We start from the raw sequence: 21,073 nt of genomic DNA on the forward strand, positions 1-21,073 counted from the left end.
GTTAATGTCTTATTTTGCAGGTTAACTTTTCTTCACAGGTATGCGGGCGCTGCTACGTCAAGGTCACTGTTAAAGGGCCGGAAAGGAATTCCCCTGCATTGGCAGGTTTTGCCTTTCCCGTAGCAAAACGTCACAACTTTGGCGGTATCAGGCCTTGGGCGGAATCCTTTATCTTCCTCTTTGCAGCGGCGATACCAGGGTTCCCCGTTAAAGGGGTTTCTGAAGGGAGCCTTTGACCGTACGCCGAGAGGTCATAATTGCTCTCCCCTGCAGCGGTGGCATAACGGGGGCGGCTATCTCTGCTTGAACATATGTTCTCCAGAGCCGGCCCATCCCCCCCCCACTGGATAACCCTGATGCTCCCTAGGTTCCCGGCTGGGGACTGGGGAGGGATAACGCCCAATGCCTGAGCCAAGGTCTACCCACATTTGAAATTTAATAAAGTTGTGGCCAATTTAATCCCATAGCATGTTGTCTTGAGTCATTAGTCCACATGACGGGGGCGGGGGGCACCAGGGGACTCCGCCTGTCCACGCAATGGTGCCCACCTGAGAGGTGCTGGAGCTGAGCTCCGGTGAGCTCTGGCTGAAAAATATATCTCTCTCTGCTTCTGACTTCAATAAAGATACCATGGACTGAGCCAGACTTACCCATGTAAAACTTGCATAACGTTTTCTTCAATCATTGCCAGTCAAAGAAAAGGAATGGGATGGCATGTGCAGGGACAAGGGCGATGGGTGGGTGGGAGGAAACAACTTGCTTCATGGATCATGGAAGATACACATAGCCTTATGATGATCTCATGGAGGATGAGGGGAATGAGGGGTTAAATTTTGCTTAATTCAATTTCCTGCATGGAGATCACATGTAGGAAATTACATGTATTCTTCTTGGAAGCTAAGCAGGGTCTGTCCTGGTTAGTACATGGATGGGACACCTGATCGGCAATTCTTAAGTTATTTATTTGGATTTTTCTCCCATCGCTCCTCTCAAGAAGCTATGATCTTTGCAGCCCCTTTTCCATTCTAACTTCACAACAACCCTTCAAGGTTGGCTAGAATAAGTGTGAATGGCCTACAGTCACTTAGTAAGCTTTCTGGCTGAACAGCTGCTTTCAACCAGCTCTGTCTAAATTTGTTGTATTTAATTTTTTTTTATTGGTAAGTAGTACCTTTACCTTTACCTTTTAGAATTTCTGAAGCACCCACCTAGCAATCACCAGCATGACATTTCACAATGTTCGGCATGGTGAGGTGGTTAAAGTGTCTAACTAGGACTGGGAAGTAAAAGGTAAAGGGACCCCTGACCATTAGGTCCAGTTGCGGACGACTCTGGGGTTGCGGCGCTCATCTCGCTTTACTGGCCGAGGGAGCCGGCGTACAGCTTCCGGGTCATGTGGCCAGCATGACTAAGCCGCTTCTGGCAAAACAGAGCAGCGCATGGAAATGCTGTTTACCTTCGTGCTGGAGTGGTACCTATTTATCTACTTGCATTTTGACGTGCTTTCGAACTGCTAGATTGGCAAGAGCAGGGACCGAGCAACGGGAGCTCATCCCGTCGCAGGGATTCAAACCGCCAACCTTCTGATTGGCAAGTCCTAGGCTCTGTGGTTTAACCCACAATGCCACCCACATCCCTAGGACTGGGAAGACCAGGGCTCAAATCGCCATTGTGCCTAAAATCTAGCTGAGTGACATTGGACCAGTCACCAGCTGTCGGGTTAACCTTTCTCACAGGATTGTTATGAAAATAATGTGGAGTTGGGAAGGACTACTTTCAGCAGACTGAGTCCCTTGGAGAAATGGTGGGATGAAACTGTCAGAATAGCATAATAACCAGAAATGTCTCGATGGGTGAGGTAAAGCCACAATGCTAGCTTCCTAACAGGAAGGAGAGGGGCAGGGGCAAAGGGGCGGGGGGGGGGGTTAAAGTGGTGCAAATTTAATGGAACCAAACTGGCTCCACTAGGAGATTTTCGCTGCACGAACTTCTCTGCCACCTCTCTCCAGGTAAGCAACAGGTGACATGCCTGCTGGGAAGCTTTTGAAGTGGGTCGACCCCAGCTGGCAAACCACTTCTGATAATGGCAAGTTCTCCGTCTTTCAGAAGAAGGCATTGTCCCAACAATTATAAAAGCCGAACAAAAGTTTTTTGCTCAATATTTTGGCACAAGAACACTTCGCCTATTAGGGGGTTGATTAATGGTCGCTTTTTTATCTCTTTCCTGCTTCCATCTGCCTTTCTTCCAATTTTGGATTGTTGAGTGATTAGTTTCACAGAGGAACAGATGAGAGGAACAGATGAGAAGAACAAATGTTACCAAAAGAGGGTGGGGGAGTTGCCATTGAAATTTAGCCTAAAACACAATTGGAAGCAACTCTGGAGGTTCCTCTTTAGGTGAAGAATCTAAAGAGCTTTAGAAGATAATTACAACTGAAATCTCTTCAAAGATGGGGGGTGATTCTGCTTAAGTCTCGATGGGAGGAAGCCATTATGGAGTTGCTGGACTCCAATGCTCCTCTGCCTATGGTCATGGGACTTGTAGTCCAACAACATCTGCAGGGCTTCATGTTGGCTACTGGCCTAATGGTTAGAGGCTAGAGTCTAACCAGATCATGCCTAGGACAAAATGTGAAGTGAATTTGTGGGTCCTTTGTGCAATAGAAAATATGAGAATGTGGTGTGAAATTTTGTGGACAAACGAAACATGGTTAAAAAGAGGCACTGGGTTCACATGTAATGCCAAGCTATAGATAAACAAGCAAAGGTTCATAAGCCAACAACAAACCATGACTTCAGATCATGGTATGCTGGCAGTTAACAAACCATAATTAAGCCATTGGGCAACGTTCACGCGTAGCACGAAGCCATGGTTTAGTAAACCAGGATTTAATAAACTATGGCTTAGTGTTATGTGTGAACTGGGCCAGTACCATTTCTAGGCAGAGTATGTCCATTGAAAAGAGCATTTTGGTGCCACTCAACATGCAATGGGGGCTATGCATTATGTCCAGAAATATCTCCCCTGTGTGATAGGCCTTGGAATGCAAGGTGAGGTAACTTTCTGAGGGTTTTTTAAAATTTTTTTTGCCAAGTTCTCTCATTGAAGTGTTAAACCTATATATGGGACGTACTACTTCAGATTAACAGATTTGACTGAATGCTGCTGCTTTCAGTTTTCTACATGAGGTCATTTGGGAGGGGGAGGGGATTGAGATGTTAAGATGTGTCCTGCCCCTCCTGTGGTCTAAAGTTGTACAGCCCAGAAACATGTCTACCAAGAAATGGTTCTCTTCAGGCATTCCAAACAGGGGAAAGTAAACAGAAAGTAAAGAACAGCAGGGACAAGCACACCCACCCACCATCAACATTTCCATCACCTTCCATCTTGGGGCAGGTGACTGCCTGAAGCTGGGAGCGTCTGGTACCTGTGCAGGTTCTCTGTGCTCCCTTCCCCTTTGCCCCCCCCCAACAGGTACACTTTCCCAACAATATGAAACACCTTCAAGAAAGTTAATATTGCTATCTGATCACCGGAAAATGAACTATTGTCTCTGCCCTTACTTGCAATGGAGAAATAACTTATACAGGAGAAATAATTTTGTCAGATTTCATCTGATCTATGTCTGCTATGTTCTCTCTTTCTTTCAAAACCAACACAAAGGCCAATTCCCAAAGCAGTTTAACAGCTGTTCCTTCACCCCAGGGGACTCTGGGAGGAGAATAGAGGACTCTCAGCAACCTTAACAAACCACACTTCCCAGAATCCTTTAGGAGAGAAGCTGTGACTGTTAAAGTGGCATAAGAGTGCTTTAAATGCATCGCGTGGCCACATAGAAATTCCATAAATTATACCTTTGTTGTGCATAACCGCATTGAGGTATGCTGCTGAAAACAAACTTTGCTGAAATCTTATGCCTGAGGGAGAATCTGCACATGTTCTTTGCTCTTTCCCTTAGAAAGACCCCGACAACCCCTCCTCATTTAACCACCTTGACATGTGCAACAATGCTTTGCAATGATGCTTAAGTGATGTGGTCTACTAAGGCACAAATGGGGAAACTGTGACCTTCCAGATCTCAGACTCCAGCTCACATTGGCCTCAGCCAGCATGGCCAAAGTTCAGGGACGATGGGAGCTGTAGTTCAGGAATATCTTGGAGGACCACAGGTTCCCCATCCTTGGTATCAACTCCTCTCAAACCTTCATGGAAACAGGGACAATTGTAGGGTCCCTTACTGGACCAAATCCTTGCTATGTATCTTTGGTGCATGGGGTGCGAATCTGCCATTTGTGCTTCAGCAAGAAGAAACCCCACAATTTTATTCCAGCAAGGTCACCGTTAAGTATTGGTGGTAATCCCTGTGTTACAGAGCTGCCGAAACATCTGATAAAGAACACTGCCTGTGTCAGTCCCCGAGAAATAAATGGGAACTTCAAGAAACTGCCTTGTAATTGAGAAATCCAACAGTGAGCTGTCTTCATTTATTCTCATTAGAGCTTTTTGTTCCATTTCATCCCATAAGGACCATTTGCTTTCCCCACTTTTTCAAAATTTAAAAGAAAACCATCCTTATCTAGGGCTCCCCCTCACGCGCCCCCTCCCCCCTTCACTTTTAGGAAACTCTGCAAAGTACTGTGCGATCATGATGCAAAACACCAACTTCTTTGCAAAGGAGAAAAGTTCTCAGCGGAGAAGATAGGAGCTAGTTGCTACAACGCTCCGGTTGAAAAGGTTGCCAGATTTCCCCCGGATAAGTTGTGCTGCTTTTCATCAGACGGACTTTTGCTTTGTTCAGTTTCAGCTGTGTTCAAGCAAGGTTTTTTGTTTTTCGTTTTGGAGAAAACGCCAAGCGCTTAATATCATAAATTACTTTGGAAACCCCCACTGCTGTGGGAAACTCCGACTGAAACTTTTTTGCGCAGGCAACTTATCTCTCTCCAACGCTTGCAAACCTCCTTTGAGGAGGGTTGCCCTGGTCCCAGAAGAACCAGCGATCCCTCCCTCTTAAAATCCTCCAGAAAGAGTGAACCCAATTTATCAAAGGAGGAGATAATCTCCAGAGACCAAAGCAAAAGTCTGCTGTAGAGTTCTTTTGGTTGCCCAATTTACTCACAGTTCCGTGGCGTTCCTGGGGATGTCCTGCGGGACTTGGGTCACCTTGCTATCCTGGCAGGTGAACATCAAGTTGTCCAAGAACTGACAGGTGGGATGCCCGGAGCCAGACCCCAAGAGGAGAAGGAGGCAGAAGCAGGCAGAAGAGAACAGAGCCATGCTTGCCTCTGCAATGCCCTCTCTCCCGGCCACTGAAAGAGAAGCTCCTCCTGCCTCACTCCTTCCACCGAGGCACCGCCTTAATGGGCAGTGGTGAGTCATGCGACACCCATGGAAGGTCTTCTGCACGTCAGGGGTGGGCCAGAAGGTAGATCTGCAGTCAATACGAGTGATTTGCAGCAAGGTTTACTCCCTCCCCAATTGTTTGAATAAACAGCAACATAACATCAGGGAAGGGCTGTAGTTCAGTGGCAAAGCACATAGGTGGACTGATTGACTGGCTGATTGTATTTACTGTACTTTTCCATGTATAAGACGATTTTTAAATTATAAAATAATGTAAAAGAATTGGGGTTGTCTTATACACAGATAGTTCAGAGACGGGCAAGCAGGAGATTGTCAATGATGATTGGATGGGTGATTGGTGGCTGTGTCAAGGGCTGGTGTCGATTGGCTGTTGCTTTGTCAATTGGGCGGGTGACTGGTGGCTGTGTGAAGGCCTGCTGTTGATTGGCTGCTGCTGCAGCAATTGGGTGTGGTTGGTGGCTTTGGTGACATGTGTGATTTGCAGTCTCAGTCAGGAGGCTGAGTGGTTTTTGGCAATTGCCCCCCCCAAAAAAGCTCAACAACTCTGGGCAATCTCCCCCCATTATCTTAATTTGGGGTCCCCCAAAATAGGGGTCGTCTTATACACAGAAAAATACAGTATATGCTGCTTTTCATTCAAATGAATTTCAAAGAAGCTTACAACCAATAAATAACCATAACATAATAAAACACAATAGCACATGACAAATACAGCATACATCATAAAAATAATTAACAAATTACCAATAAAACAGTTGCAATTAAAAAAAACCACTTAACAAAACAGCTACTAAAAAATAAGCTAAACCTCACAATTATGGCAAGTCATATGATTAACAAATCAATGTGGCATCTAGAATCTATAAACCAATATTAAAAACATTAACAAAATAGCAACTAAAAATATACAGTGGTGCCCCACAAGACGAATGCCTCGCAAGACGGAAAACCCGCTAGACGAAAGGGTTTTCCGTTTTGGAGGTGCTTCGCAAAACGAATTTCCTATGGGCTTGCTTCGCAAGACGACAATGTCTTGCGAGTTCCTGCTGGTTTTTTTTTCCTTCCCCCCCTTTTTCTAAGCCGCTAAGCTGCTTATCAGCTGATCCGATCAGCAGATAAGCCGCTAAAAGCCGCTAAAAGCCGCTAATAGCACTAATAGCGCTAATCCGCTAATCCTTCAATGGGCTTGCTTCACAAGACAAAAAAACCGCTAGACGAAGAGAATCACAGAACGGATTCTTTTCGTCTTGCGAGGCACCACTGTAAGTTAAGCAGTAAGTCCGTTCACACAATCTCTCCAACCCCATGACTCATACCCCCTCTCCTTTAAAACAAAACCGTACAGCAAACCAACAAGACAATCAATACTAATTGAAATAATAAGAATTACATTTATACTGAAAGTAAACTAATCCCCAGCCCCATCAAACATCCATCCCACCCACAACAGCTCAAAAAAACCAAAAACAAAACATTTAAAACACCACAGATGAACAAGTATTTTGAACATTTAAAAACATTTAAAAACATTTTTGACATGCTCAGAGTGAGTGTGGGCCCCACCCCCTAGGCCAGGTGGAAATAGGCCTTGCAGCAGGGAGCATTCTTCCTTCCACACTCACAACAGCAGTGTGGACCAGGGGTCTGACTTTGTATGTGGCATCTGACGACGTTGCTACCAAGGCAGGGAACCTCAGCTCACTTCTACTGGGGGAAACAGTTGCCCTGGCTCAGAAGGTGTCATGAGGTAGGGAGCAAGGAAAAACAGTCCCGCAGGGATAGCTCACTCAGTAGAGCAGGAGACTCGTAACCCCAGGGTCTTGGGTTTGAGTCCATGCTGGGCAGAAGATTCCTGCATTGCAGGGGGTTGAACTAAATGATCTTTGTGGCCCCTTCCCACTCTGTATTCTAGGATCTTACTGCAAACCTACATATTTCACACTTCCCCAATCAATGTGCAAACTCAGACAAAGTTTTCATTTGAAAGTTGCACTTCTCCACCAAACCTTGCAATGCATTTTCCAAGCCAAAGAAAAAAGTGTGCCAAGGTTCATATGCTAGTGAAAATAATTTTTTTAATGCATTATATTAGGGGAAATTGCTTGCAAGAAGATGTGCATGGTGCAAAATTGCTCATAGAAATGTGTTTATTCAGTGCAATGTGCACTAAAATGCTGGCAGATTTTCATGAGTACTTTAAAAAACCAACAGCTTGATCTGATGAACTGAATGTAGGACTGGGAAACCGAGAAACTGAGAGAAACTAAAAGTGACAGTTATGTCCCTCAGAGGCATTCAGTTATTTCATGTTTTCTGCACCTGCCTCTGGTTGGTAGACCTTGGGCTACTCATAAATATCAAAGTTTGCCTGCCCTTCTCTGTATGGCCTGTCAGGGTCTCGGGGAAGGTGGGTGATGATTTTTTTGCTCATAATAATACTACAGTTGTACCTTTGATCGTGAATGCCTTAGTACTTAGACATTTTGGCTCCTGAACACCGCAAACCTGGAAGCGAGTGTTCTGGTTTGCGAACGTTCTTTGGAACCCAAAAATCCGCTGGGGCTTCCATGGATTCCGATTGGCCGCAGGAGCTTCCTGCAGCCAATCAGAATGCGTGCTTTGGTTTCCAAATGTTTTGGAAGTCAAATGGACTTCTGGAACAGATTCCGTTCGACTTCCAAGGTATGACTTCATTTTCTTTTACTTTCAGAGGTTCTCAGTTTCACCAATGTTCAGAGTCTGTGGATGTTTGGAGCAGAGGAACTTGACATTCTGCTTGTATGTGCTCAGGGTGCTCTTGCTTGTTAGATTTTAAATTCGTCCCTGAAATTTAGGGTGCTTGAGAACTGCTTGCTTTATAGCATCCTAGAATTGTAGAGTTGGAAGGGACCTTGAGGATCATGTAGCCCAGGGGTAGTCAACCTTTTTATACCTGTTGTTGTTTAGTCGTGTCCGACTAAACAACACGGAGCAATGGATCCAAACTACAAGAAAGAAGATTCCACCTAAACATTAGGAAGAACTTCCTGACAGTAAGAGCTGTTCGACAGTGGAATTTGCTGCCAAGGAGTGTGGTGGAGTCTCCTTCTTTTGGAGGTCTTTAAGCAGAGGCTTGACAACCATATGTCAGGAGTGCTCTGATGGTGTTTCCTGCTTGGCAGGGGGTTGGACTCGATGGCCCTTGTGGTCTCTTCCAACTCTATGATTCTATTCTATGATTCTATGACTCTTCGTGACCCCATGGACCAGAGTACGCCAGGCACTCCTGTCTTCCACTGCCTCCTGCAGTTTGGTCAAACTCATGCTGGTAGCTTCGCAAACACTGTCCCACCATCTCGTCCTCTGTCGTCCCCTTCTCCTTGTGCCTTCCATCTTTCCCAACATCAGGGTCTTTTCCAGGGAGTCTTCTCTTCTCATGAGGTGGCCAAAGTATTGGAGCCTCAGCTTCAGGATCTGTCCTTCCAGTGAGCACTCAGGGCTGATTTCCTTCAGAATGGAGAGGTTTGATCTTCTTGCAGTCCATGGGACCCTCAAGACTCTCCTCCAGCACCATAATTCAAAAGCATCAATTCTTCGGCGATCAGTCTTCTTTATGGTCCAGCTCTCACTTCCATACATCACTACCGGGAAAACCATAGCTTTTACTATACGGACCTTTGTGGGCAAGGTGATGTCTCTGCTTTCTAAGATGCTGTCTAGGTTTGCCATTGCTTTTCTCCCAAGAAACAGGCGTCTTTTAATTTCGTGGCTGCTGTCACCATCTGCAGTGATCATGGAGCCCAAGAAAGTAAAATCTCTCACTGCCTCCATTTCTTCCCCTTCTATTTGCCAGAAGGTGATGGGCCCAGTGGCCATGATCTTCGTTTTTTTGATGTTGAGCTTCAGACCATATTTTGCGCTTTCTTCTTTCACCCTCAATAAGAGGTTCTTTAATTCCTCCACATGAAATTTTCATACTTACCGCCCACAATGCATTGATGGTAAAATTTCCTTTTTTTTAAAAATAAGATATTTATTGCAAATTTTGGACATAGAAAATCACCCAACATACAAAATACCATCACCAAGATATAACAAACAGGAGAAAACATAGAAAAACAGAAAAATAAACATAAAATAGAAAAGAAAAGATGATTGATGGTAAAATTTCCTTACTGCCCACCAGTGCTCGATGGAAGGAGGATACAGCTTGTGCCGTAGAATCCCCTACCGCCCACCTGGAATCCTGAAATGTCCACTAGTGGGCAGTAGAGACCAGGTTGACATCCCCCCCAATCTAGCCCAACCCCCTCCAATGCAGGAGTATGAAGCTATCCGATATAGGAATCGAACCCACAACCTTGGCATTATCAGCACCACACTCTAACCAGCTGAGCTATCTATGAGATCTGACCTCAAAAACTGGTCAATCTTATTGTTAGGTTAGTCTCCCCCAACCCGGTGTCTTGCAAATGTTTTAGACTTCAACTTCCAGCATCCTGGACCATTGGTCATGCTGGCTGGGTGCATGGGGGAGGGGCCATAAATCTGGGAAATTCTGGGTTGGAGTCTTCAAGGTCTCAGGCTGAAGACCTTCTCACTTGCTCCCATGAAAATGGGGGGATGCCAGTATTTCTAAGCCCATTGTCATAATTTAGGCCTCAAGAAACACCACTTCAGGGGAAACTATATGGAGCCCACCCAGGAACTTAAACAGGAGTGTGTCCTGACAGAGCAGATGATAGAAGAGGATGCTGCTGAATCTTGGACGCCAGAGATGGAGGGACTTTTGGCCCAGCAGGAAAATGAGCTTTTGGATTTGACAAATGAACTTGGAAAAAACCAGATTTGGAAAGACAAAGTTTGGATTGACTTGGAAATGGGGGGTTGGACTGACCCCCCTATGCAGCGATGTTTGGAATTTCCGAGTCTGGCAATGGGCCGTCAGAGGTTTGGAGCTGTTGGGACTTCCAATTTTGGAGGGAAGTTGAAACATGTCTTAAAATACCACATGGAGTCTAGTCTGGACTATGGGAAAGGGGCTGATTTGTTGAAAAGGGTCAAAAACACTATCAAGCTGGAATTCCCACGAGTGAAAAGAAAATATGAAGAAGAGCTGCGGAAGGGACATGGAAGAGATTTGAAGGCCTCGGATATAAGATCACCAGGTTAATGTGCCAGACCAATGGGTTAAAAGGACTGACAATCCTGGGACCGGGGAGAGGGGACGCTGGAAGAAGATTGGATTGTTTTTATTCTCTTTTTTATTATTAGAAATGTTTTATGAACGTTGGAAAAATGTTGAAATGAAATTACTTGGCTCTTGTAAAAATGTTTAAAGAATTAGGTAAAAAGGTAATGGTTATGAGAAGCTGGTAAAAATAAGATTTAAGTTTTAAGTTTTAAGGTTTTTTATAAGATAAGATGAAAATAGAGTAAGGTAATGTAATGACAGAAGATTATGAATTATGGAAAGGATTTGCTGTGACAATTATTAATCAAGATACAAGAGATGGGAGGAGGAGGAGGTCATGGAAAGAAGGTAATGAAAGTGGAGAATTTGAAAATGATGGTTTTATTTTTATTTTTCTGTTTTTGTCTTTTTTCTTTGTAATTTTTTTTTTAAAAAATCTTTTTTCAATAAATATCATTTTAAAAAAAACCAAAACAAGAAACACCACTTCAGAGAGAAGCGGTGTGTGTGTGTGTTTCATATGACTGGATGCTCTTCTACACAAAAAGGTTTTCAAAAATCCAGGCAGGTAGAAAACCAGCACTTCAAGGAGCGAGCTCAAGTTGAACACTTCTCCTTGACATTATTTACAGGGATTTATTTACTTTTTTGTGGGGGTATGGAATAGCATTCCAGTACGTGAGACTCCCCCTCCCTCATTCTGCCACCTGAGTTGGCGCAGCCCAGACTCAGGTTTATCACCCTCATCTGTTGTTTGCGGAAAGTCCCCCCCCCCCACGTGGAACGCTCCCAGGTCATGCATACTGAAAGGAGCCCCATAAATATCCTTCTAGATAATGCTTGCTTGCCGTCCGTTTCAAAGCGTGCCAAGTATCTCAGTAGCATATGTCAACAAACAAGCAGGCACACAGCAGTATCCGTCGCTCCCTCTGACCTGACAGTGCCCTTATTGCCACTAGACAAATAATTTTAAAAAAAGATCGCTCCTGATGTAGGGGGGTTGCTTAGGTGCTAGTAATTCCTGAGCGGTTGAGACTTGATCTATAGCGGCATTTAAGGGAAGCTTGCATTGAGTGGAGAGAATGGGCGACTCTGCAGAGTCGTGATGCAACTGAAACCCGCAGACACTAAATCAGCAAACAACCCAGAAACTGAAAGAGAGTTTCTGGGGCGTGAATTTGAAGGTCATCAAGGACCTTTAAACCACCTCCCACCCCCTTTTCCCATCTGGCAAGGGTTCATTTAGATTCTGCACCTCTTCTTAGACAACAAACTAAGGCTGGTGCTGGTGGGGAGGACAGCAAGCTCAAGGTTTTTTAAGTTTTTGCAGGATGCGGTGAAAGTGGAAGGATGCCCCCCCCCCTTCCTCGCTGATAAGACTAGAATTCAGGGTCACCCAATGGACCGTCAGCAGATTCAGAAGAGTCTAAATAAAAGTGCATGCAAACAAAAGGAGAGAGCAGGAAATTCCAGGTGCAGGGGGAAAGCTTTGATACAGTCACATCATATTTGGAATATTTGGCTGCATTTCCTTTGGGGCCAATGGCAGGCATAAAAAGGTAAAGGGACCCCTGACCATTAGGCCCAGTCATGGCCGACTCTGGGGTTGCGGCGCTCATCTCGCTTTACTGGCCTAGGGAGCCGGTGTGCAGCTTCCGGGTCATGTGGCCAGCATGACTAAGCCGCTTCTGGCGAACCAGAGCAGTGCACAGAAATGCTGTTTACCTTCCCGCCGGAGCGGTACCTATTTATCTCCTTGCACTTTGACGTGCTTTCGAACTACTAGGTTGGCAGGAGCAGGGACCGAGCAACAGGAGCTCACCCCGTCGCGGGGATTTGAACCGCCGACCTTATGATCGGCAGGCCCTAGGCTCTGTGGTTTAACCCACAGCGCCACCCGCATCCCAGCTGCAAAAGTGGGTGGGGAAACCTTTGTACAGTAGGCTGTTTTGCAAACACACTCACGCAACCCTCTGTGCCCTCCATCCAGGCAAGGAGGAGACATTGCCAGAGTTTGAGGACACATTACAAGCCAGGCAAGAGGACCCAAGGAGGGCTGGTAAAGGATGTAGCCTGCGGAGAGGAAGTATGATTTGGGGCAAACTGGGGTGGGGTGTTTGCCTATGGCCCGTGGCCCTGAATTCCCTCCCCCCTGCCCAGCACTGCTGAATTCGCTGCCAGATGTGTTGGCCACTGGCTAAGATGACTTTGGGAGGGGAATCAAACAAAATCAATGGATATAAATATGGTTGCCTGAACCCCAATCTCTGAGAGGTTCCTTATGCAATAGCGTCTGATTGAAAAGAGCAGGGGAAGTTGTTCAGAGCTGTCATTTTGAGACGTTTCTTGTGGAAAGTGACAAAGTATTTTAAAAATCCTTTAAAAAGAATAAGGAATGGAACAGTCTTTAGCACAGTAGAAAGAGTAAAATTACAAAAATATAGACAAAACCGACAGCTTTTAATAACAAATATGCATAACAACTTCATGGAGATTAAAGAATGATACACGCTCCGCAGGGCTGAATTTTCTGCATAGAATATTGCTTGACTTATGATTGACCCTTTCCTGTGTTCAGTACAAAGGTAGGCAGGCAAAAAAACAGAAACACAGGCATGCGCTGAAATGCACATGTGCCTTTAGAAGCACTATGAAGCCAAAGGTTTATTTTATCAGTCAGAGACACAGCATGGGTGGGGGGGGGGTGAGGTGGGAAGTCGAATTGAGTCTTCTTGATGAATTTACAAAGAGTTTTGCAAAAAATTAATAATACTCAATAGGTTTTTTTAGCAGAGGGCCTTCTTGGTAGTGGCGCCCGCCCTGTGGAACGCCCTCCCATCAGATGTCAAGGAAATAAACAACTATCTGACTTTTAGAAGACATCTGAAGGCAGCCCTGTTTAGGGAAGTTTTTAATGTTTAATGTTTTATCGTGTTTTTAATATTCTATTGGGAGCCACCCAGAGTGGCTGGGGAAACCCAGCCAGATGGGCGGGGTATAAATAAGTTGTTGCTGTTGTTGCTGCTGCTGTTGTTGCTGTTGTTGTTGTTGTTTTGGTTTGCAGAAATGAAGTATTCATTTCGCTCAAGGGTAGGGAGCCTCAGTTCTGTGGGGCAGATGCAGCCCTCCAAGCATCTTTCTGTCACTCTTGGGACTCTCTCCATGCCACACACATCCCTTTTCACAAGCCACGCCACTCACCAGCCCTGATTTTTCATTCCTTTGGCGAGCTTTTGCCTGGCTGGAATCTGTCCTCAGGCTATGTGCTTACTGGATAAAGGAAAGTGGGGGGAGGGGAGTATGTGCAGAAAACAGCCTACTGTAGAAAGGGCAAGATAGATGTGCATTTGTTTCCCCACCCGCTGTTGTCTCCGGCCCCACCCACCACTGTCATGTGACACCCCCTCCCAGAACTTTGCCCGGAAGGAAACACGACCCTATTTGACCTAACCTCTGCCTAGAACAGGCAATATGATGAAAACAACATGTATTGCAGGCTCAGCTGCTTCAATTCCACAAGGACCGGCACAAAGCTTTTATCCAATCTCGCTCTTAAGTGGTGTTCGGCTACTTGGCCGGGTCAGAGGGGCACATTTCTGATGCTGAAATAAAATTGCCCCTAAGTGATATTAGGAGTGGCAGGCAGAAAACCATAATAAAGACAGGCACGAGGGACTGATTTTGCTGAGGCTCATATTCCTGTTTCATTGCTGTCCTTCCTAACCTAATAGTACTACGCCTCATGGGGAATTATTTTTTTTAACAAGTTCTGGGTTAAATCTGTGGTACAAAGCGAGAGTGAGGTGATATTTCTATATAGAACCCAGTTTCCGAAGCAGCGAGACGTGGGAAACCTCAGCCCTGGAAGCTGAAGGCGGCTGGCTAGGCCTCTCTACTCACACACCAGCCCTGCTCTGCATTCCTTTGAGCGCCTCTTTGCCTAGTGAGAATGTGCCCTTGAGTTGCGATAATGCCTGGTGTTTGTCTGCTTGGAGGATGCTGAGATATGTGCGGGCTCAGAAACCTCTGACATTTGCAGTAGCTAGAATGTGGCCTACTGGGCAAACGTTAAGAGTCCCTTTCGTGGTTCTGGCCACAAGCACTTTTTCCAGAAGTGGCCTGCAGCCCCTTCCAAGTTGCCCCTGAGGGAAATGTGGCCCTCAGCTTGGAAAATATTCTAGGGGTAGTGCTACTAGGTTTTAGCTTCCTTCGAAGGGGAGCAAGGACCTTTTTTGGAGTATCTGGTGGGAAGAATCCGCTGGGGAACACCCAAGGGAAGAAAACTCAGAGCCCTGGGAGAGGTGATGGGGTGACAGTGAGTGGTCAGAGGGAGGAGACGGGGAAGAGGAAACTGAAGAGATAACAGGGCTTAGTAAGAAGGGAGAATCTGTGGCAGAGAAAAGTCCGGAATCAGAAGGAGAAGGTGAAGCAGGAGAGTGGGAGGAAGGAGGCCAAGAGGTGGAAATGCGTTAGGCTGGTGAAGACTCACAAGTGCCTCCCCCTGCTGCTGAAACAAGCTCCCCTCCCTCCTTGTTTCCCAGAACCAGAAGAGGGCTGAAACGGGCAGAGCAGCAACAGGCTTCATGCAGGTGTAGTCTCTGATTGCTTGGAAAAAGTCCTGGAAAGTTGGGGGCTTAGATGGCTGAAGGGAGGCAGGGACTTTCAGCCTCGGCAGCTGAATTCTTGGAGTAAGATCACTGTGCTCATTAGGCCTGACACTCAGTCAAGCCTGTGAAGATAGTATTTTTGCTAATACAGTCGTACCTTGGTTCTCGAATGCCTTGTGACTCGAATGTTTTGGCTCCCAAACACTGCAAACTCGGAAGTAAGTTCCGGTTTGCGAACTTCTTTTGGAAGCTGAATGTCTTGATATGGCTTACGCAGCTTCTGATTGAATGCAGGAAGCTCCTGCAGCCAATTGGAAGCCGTGCCTTGGTTTTCGAACGTTTTTGGAAGTTGAATGGACTTCCAGAACGGATTCTGTTCGAGAACCAGGGTACAACTGGAATGTGTCAGGAGTTCAGCCTACACTCAAGTAGGACCCTGGCAGAGACACATGCCTGACTGACATGTTCTCTCCCTCCTGATCTTTTGTTCGGGAGCTTCAAAAGCTTTCTTCTGCCTGAACATCACAGTGACCGATGCCAAACGGCACCGGCACACTTAGGGATCCACAGAGTTTGCGCAGTTGCGTAACAGACCTCAGCAACTCAGCATATTGGCTAGTCTACTTTATTTACATATAAACACACACGGAGCACTGCAACATGGCTCCCTCTCTCTCTAGAATCAGACAGCAAAGAGGAAAAAAAGAAACAAAGGACAATAGTCCCACTTCATGGAACACAGTAACACAAACATCCTGCCTCCGTCACTTCCCACTCTGTGGAGTCAAAACATACACCGTCATGTGATAGACAACAAACCCATGAATGTAATCACGGAACAGGAATTCTAACAGAATGAGCTGACTCCAACCATGAATTGTGTGATGTAAAGGTAAAGGTAAAGGTAAAGGGACCCCTGACCATTAGGTCCAGTCGTGGCCGACTCTGGGGTTGCAGCGCTCATCTCGCTTTATTGGCCGAGGGAGCCAGCGTACAGCTTCCGGGTCATGTGGCCAGCATGACTAAGCCGCTTCTGGCGAACCAGAGCAGCGCACGGAAACGCCATTTACATTTCCGCCAGAGTGGTACCTATTTATCCACTTGCACTTTGACGTGCTTTCTGTTGAATAGTGGGTAGACATGGCAGACGACACAGCGATTTCTCCAGAGCAGCTCTTTATTTTGTAAGCTGGAACAGAAACTGAACAGCAAACAGCTCAGGCGGCCTGCTTTTATAGGCAGACGGCTGTCAACATTGTAGCAACAACAACCCAGAGTTTCCCGCCTAAAATAACTGACGTGGACCTGAGTGAAAACTATCTACAGTATCCCCCTGCTGGCCCAGGGTGAGAACTTCAGTACATAACACTTTCGAAACTGCTAGGTTGGCAGGAGCTGGGACTGAGCAACGGGAACTCACCCCGTTGCGGGGATTCGAACCGCGACCTTCTGATCGGCAAGTCCTAGGCTCTGTCGTTTAACCCACAGTGCCACCCGCGTCCCTAACACTCTGTGAGTCGAGTGAGGCTGAGAGACTTCAGAGAAGTGTGACTAGCCCAAGGTCACCCAGCAGCTGCATGTGGAGGAGCGGGGACGCAAACCCAGTTCCTCAGATTACGAGTCCACCGCTCTTAACCACTACACCACACTGGCTCTCTCCTGGCTCAATCTGTGACAATCTGTGCCTCTGAATACCAGCTGCTGGCAATCTCCAGTAGGCAGAGCTGGGCTCAGGTCCTGCTTGCTGGCTTTCCACAGGCATATCTGGTTGACAAGGATTCTGAAGGAGATGGAGGACCCATCAGGGCTATGACTATGGTCTTATGCTATTATGTCCCTTCTAGATCCTGCCCTGGATCCCATTTTGAATCTAAGATTTTTCCCCTGCCCAGCTGATTCCTGCTCAGCTTAAGCCTGAATCATTGCTTTCCCCTCCTTCCACCATAACTTGCAAGGTCCCCTGCAACGCACCATCCTCCTCTATGTCTCCTTCTTCCTTGACCCCATGCTGCTTTGGGGGGAGGCGGGGAGCCAGCTAGGCATGAAAGAAGGGAAAGGGGGGAGCTCAGCACTTGACTGAGACATGAAAGGCAAAGAACAGCCTTCCGGGAAATGCATTTTATCCTGACACTTAATGAAATAAATAGAGAGGTAAAAATGACAAATTAACATTTGTTAAACTCTCCCCCAAAAAGATGCAAATGAAGGACGAATCCCCGTAGTGGACTGATGAAAAGGAAGGGAAATTTGAAAGCCTCGTGCAATTACTGGAGGTTATTAATATTGATAGAAGACAGCTGAAAATGGCCTAATTACTTGGCGAGTCTTAAAAGATGCTGCTGATGAGAACTGAAGCGGGGAGGCTGAGGGGTTGGTTTCGTGGGGAAGCAGGGAGTCCAGAGTCGGAGCCGCAGTGAGCTGATCTCTGACTTCTCCACCTGGGAGAAGCGAGTCGAGGTGTGAGCAGATTTGTCGGGTCAGGGAGTGAGGCATGGGAGCGCCAGGGTGGTCAGTCATGAAAGAGAAGACGGAATCAGGTCCTTAGACAGAGACCAGGTAAAAGCAGGTCCAGGAGCGCCAGTGTAATTAGTCAGGAGGAAGGGGGAAATGGAGAATGAACTCAAGACTTGAGGAAAAGGACTTGAGCTTAGGCAGATGGAGAAAGAATCATGAAAGGTTTGGGCAGTGGACAAACTGAACCAGGGGGAATCTACAAGAGTGGAGAATAGCCTCCCTGGTATTCATACTACTACTACTACTACTACTACTACTACTACTTTATTTGTGCCCCACCCATCTGACTGGGTTGCCCCAGCCACTCTGGGTGGCTTACAGCATATACAAAAACAGAACACTAAACATTAAAAACTCCCAGTACAGGGCTGCCTTCAAATGTCTTCTAAAGGTTGCATAGTTACTTATTTCCTTGACAGCTGATGGGAGGGCGTTCCATAGGGAGGATTCGACTGTCGAAAAGTCCCTCTGCCTGGTTCCCTGTAACCTCACTTCCCACAATGAGGGAACTGCTAGAAGGCCCTCAGAGCTGGATCTCAGTGTCCGGGCTAAATGATGGGGATGGAGATGCTCCTTCGGGTATACTGGACCGAGGCCGTTTAGGGCTTTAAAGGTCAGCACCAAAACTTTGAACTGTGTGCAGAAACTTGCTGGGAGCCAATGTAGGTCTTTCAGGACCAGTGTTATATGGTCCTGGTGGCCACTCCCAGACACAATTCTAGCTGCCACATTCTGGATTAGTTGTATTTTCCGAGTCACCTTCAAAGGTAGCCCCATGTGGAGTGCTTTGCAGCAGTCCAACCGTGGGTCACCTGATGACATCAGGTGATTGACAAATGGGAGCCCCTGCCCACATGTCAACATGGCCCATGTGTGGAGTGGGGTCAAGGAGGTCAGGATCTGGCCCCCTAGCTGGATTCTATTCCCCATCTCTGCTCTAAAGTCTAAAAAGGTCCAGACAGTCATTTATTTGTAAGAATGAACGTTGGGGTAAGCACCACGACAAAATTTTCACTGCATGATTCTAGGGCAGCAATCGCAGGCACAAACCTGGCAGTAGATTCCATTGAATTCAATGGCCCTGCAAATGATAAACAGGAAAACAGGGTTTGGAAGAATAAAGTTTTTAAGAATCTGTCAGAGGAATAAGCCATTTTTACTCCTATGCTAGTTTTTTCTAGCATTATTTTATTTATTTGCCTTACTAAAAATGTACGCCGTATAGCTGAGCTCCCTGCATTCTCTCGCTCAGTAGCCTGTAATGTCTAAAAATAAACTACATCTCCTCTCTACTTGACCTCGCACTGCTTTAGACAAACTAGATCTGCATGTGGAAAAGAAAAGCTCCAAATGAATAGAGACATAACATATTCAGCGAATCCTTCTGGGAAATGCAGCCCTCTTACAGCAGCCTATCTTGATGGTTCATTAAAACAGAGCACATATGGTGTGTGTGTGTGTGTGTGTGTGTGTGTGTGTGTGTGTGAGAGAGAGAGAGAGAGAGAGAGAGAGAGAGAGAGAACAGGAAAGAAATGGAGCGTTTTCAGAATCTTCCAAAAGGGACGCAAAGTTATTTGACCATTCTAAAGAGAGCAACAAAGACACTGAGATGAGTCGGGCCACTGCTAGAAAGAAGGAGCCAGGAGGAAAGTAGATAAGAGATGCAAGGAGAATGTGGGACAGTCTGCGCGGTTTTCCCCCCCACCTGTGGAACTCCTGCACACCTGGTGAAGAGAGGCTGGGCTTCCTCCCCATCATGATACCTGAAGCAGAACACTTCCTGCCACTGTAAACCTGGCCCTTTTCTGCTTTCAAGGGTCTTTTGGAGTGCTTTGCAAAAGGATCCGCAAGACATGACAATCAGCTGATAGCTGGGACTTGTGGAAATGCCTTACAGGCGTGCTTTGCATGAGATGGGTTCCCCCCATACCTTCCTGCCCCACACCTGACTTCTTCTTTATCTTCTTTATCTAGAAGAATATCTTATTTATCTAGAAGATCTTCTTTATCTTCTTTATCTTTTCTTCTTTATCTAGTCTTAACTTCAGTTTCCCACATTTCCATGTTATTTTGAAGTTTTTAAAGACCTCATGAAAATTCATCAGCATTCGAGTGAGAATTTCTCCTAATGCACCCATGTTTGCACCCAATTTTGCATAACATACACATTTTTGCAAAGCATTTTGCCCAATTTTTGGTATGTCATTTTTAGTAATATGTGCATCTTTATGTGCACTTTACCCAAGTGTACACATTTTGTACACATCGCTTGGCTGGAGAAGTGCATTGCAAAATTCAGATGGGTTCAAATTTTGAAGGATGACATGTAACTCACAACTTACACACATTTTTTAAATATATAATTTTTATTAAATTTTCTGTTTTACAATTTCAAATACTCATTTTACATCTGTAAGATATCAATGACTTCGTGCTTGGCAATTATTATTATTATTATTATTATTATTATTATTATTATTATTATTATTTAAAGGGGTTGGGTGTTCAAGGAAAAGATTTCTGACAATCCCACCTGCCATTGAACCCAATGTGTTTTGACTATATATGATTTTGGCTTTAGGCACAATCCCCGGAACCTAACCCCTATGTAAACTGAGAGTCACTTGTATTGTTTCAGAAAGTGAAGATTAGGTAGGTTCACCTCTAAATGCGAACCAAAACAAATTTATCCCCCATCCCTACTCCCAGATTGGTGGTTCCTAACCAGTCCTGTTTATAAGGGCGACTGCTCTCCTATTGACTGGCATTTTCAGCATTCCCAAAATTCTGCATCTAGTGTTTGCTACGAATGCAACTGAGAGCATTCGTTGTCTTTGGTATAGTCAAGGCTGCCTGCTAATGCCCTGTTTGACCTTCTGCTCCCGCAGGTAAAATGGTAAAAGAACCGAACAAAACATGCATCTGTGATTCCAAAAATGGCTTTCGCTCTCAGAAAGCCTTCTTAAAAGGCATTGTTCTTGAATAATAACTAAACTGAAATGGAAAAGCAATGCTCATTTGCAAAGATGGAACGAACTCTATTCTTATCCCTTGCAGGCACTTTCAAGCTAGAATTCTGAAAGCATCAACTAATGTTCAGAGATATACTAAATCCCAAACAGTTGCACCCTCCATCTTCATCTCCCTTGAGTGCTGTGCCTTGGAGTAGGATAACAACTTTTTGGGGGTGTGTGATTTTTGCTCCACTGCACTTGCAACCCACTGGGTTGAACACAGCCAGCCAGCCATTATGTTTTACCAGATGCATGATGACCCACCCCAATGAGGCAACAAAACCAGTGAATTTATTGAAGATGGAGCAAGCTTGTTTTCTCCTGCTCTAGAAGGTAGGGCTCAATCCAATGGCTTCAGGTAGCAAGAAAGGTGATTCTGACTAAACAACAGGAAGAGCTTTCT

At 45.7% G+C, this 21,073-nt stretch overlaps 1 protein-coding gene across 3 annotated transcripts in view; it reads right to left on the minus strand.

The window, feature by feature from the left end:
• Positions 1–5,440, minus strand: part of FSHR (follicle stimulating hormone receptor) — a 99,765-nt gene extending 94,325 nt beyond the window's left edge. For 2 of the 3 annotated variants that reach the window (XR_014006497.1, XM_081188550.1), the window contains exon 1: positions 5,118–5,440. Coding sequence is in view for 2 of the 3 variants with exons in the window: in XM_081188550.1 (XP_081044676.1) it covers positions 5,118–5,377 (260 nt within the window). In the remaining variant the exon portion in view is untranslated. The remainder of the gene's footprint in view (positions 1–5,117) is intronic. The other variant, XM_081188551.1, reaches the window with a different exon arrangement.
• Positions 5,441–21,073: the final 15,633 nt, after the last annotated feature.

This window comes from Podarcis bocagei (genome assembly GCF_964188305.1).
Source record: "Podarcis bocagei genome assembly, chromosome: 3".
NCBI lineage: Eukaryota > Metazoa > Chordata > Lepidosauria > Squamata > Lacertidae > Podarcis > Podarcis bocagei.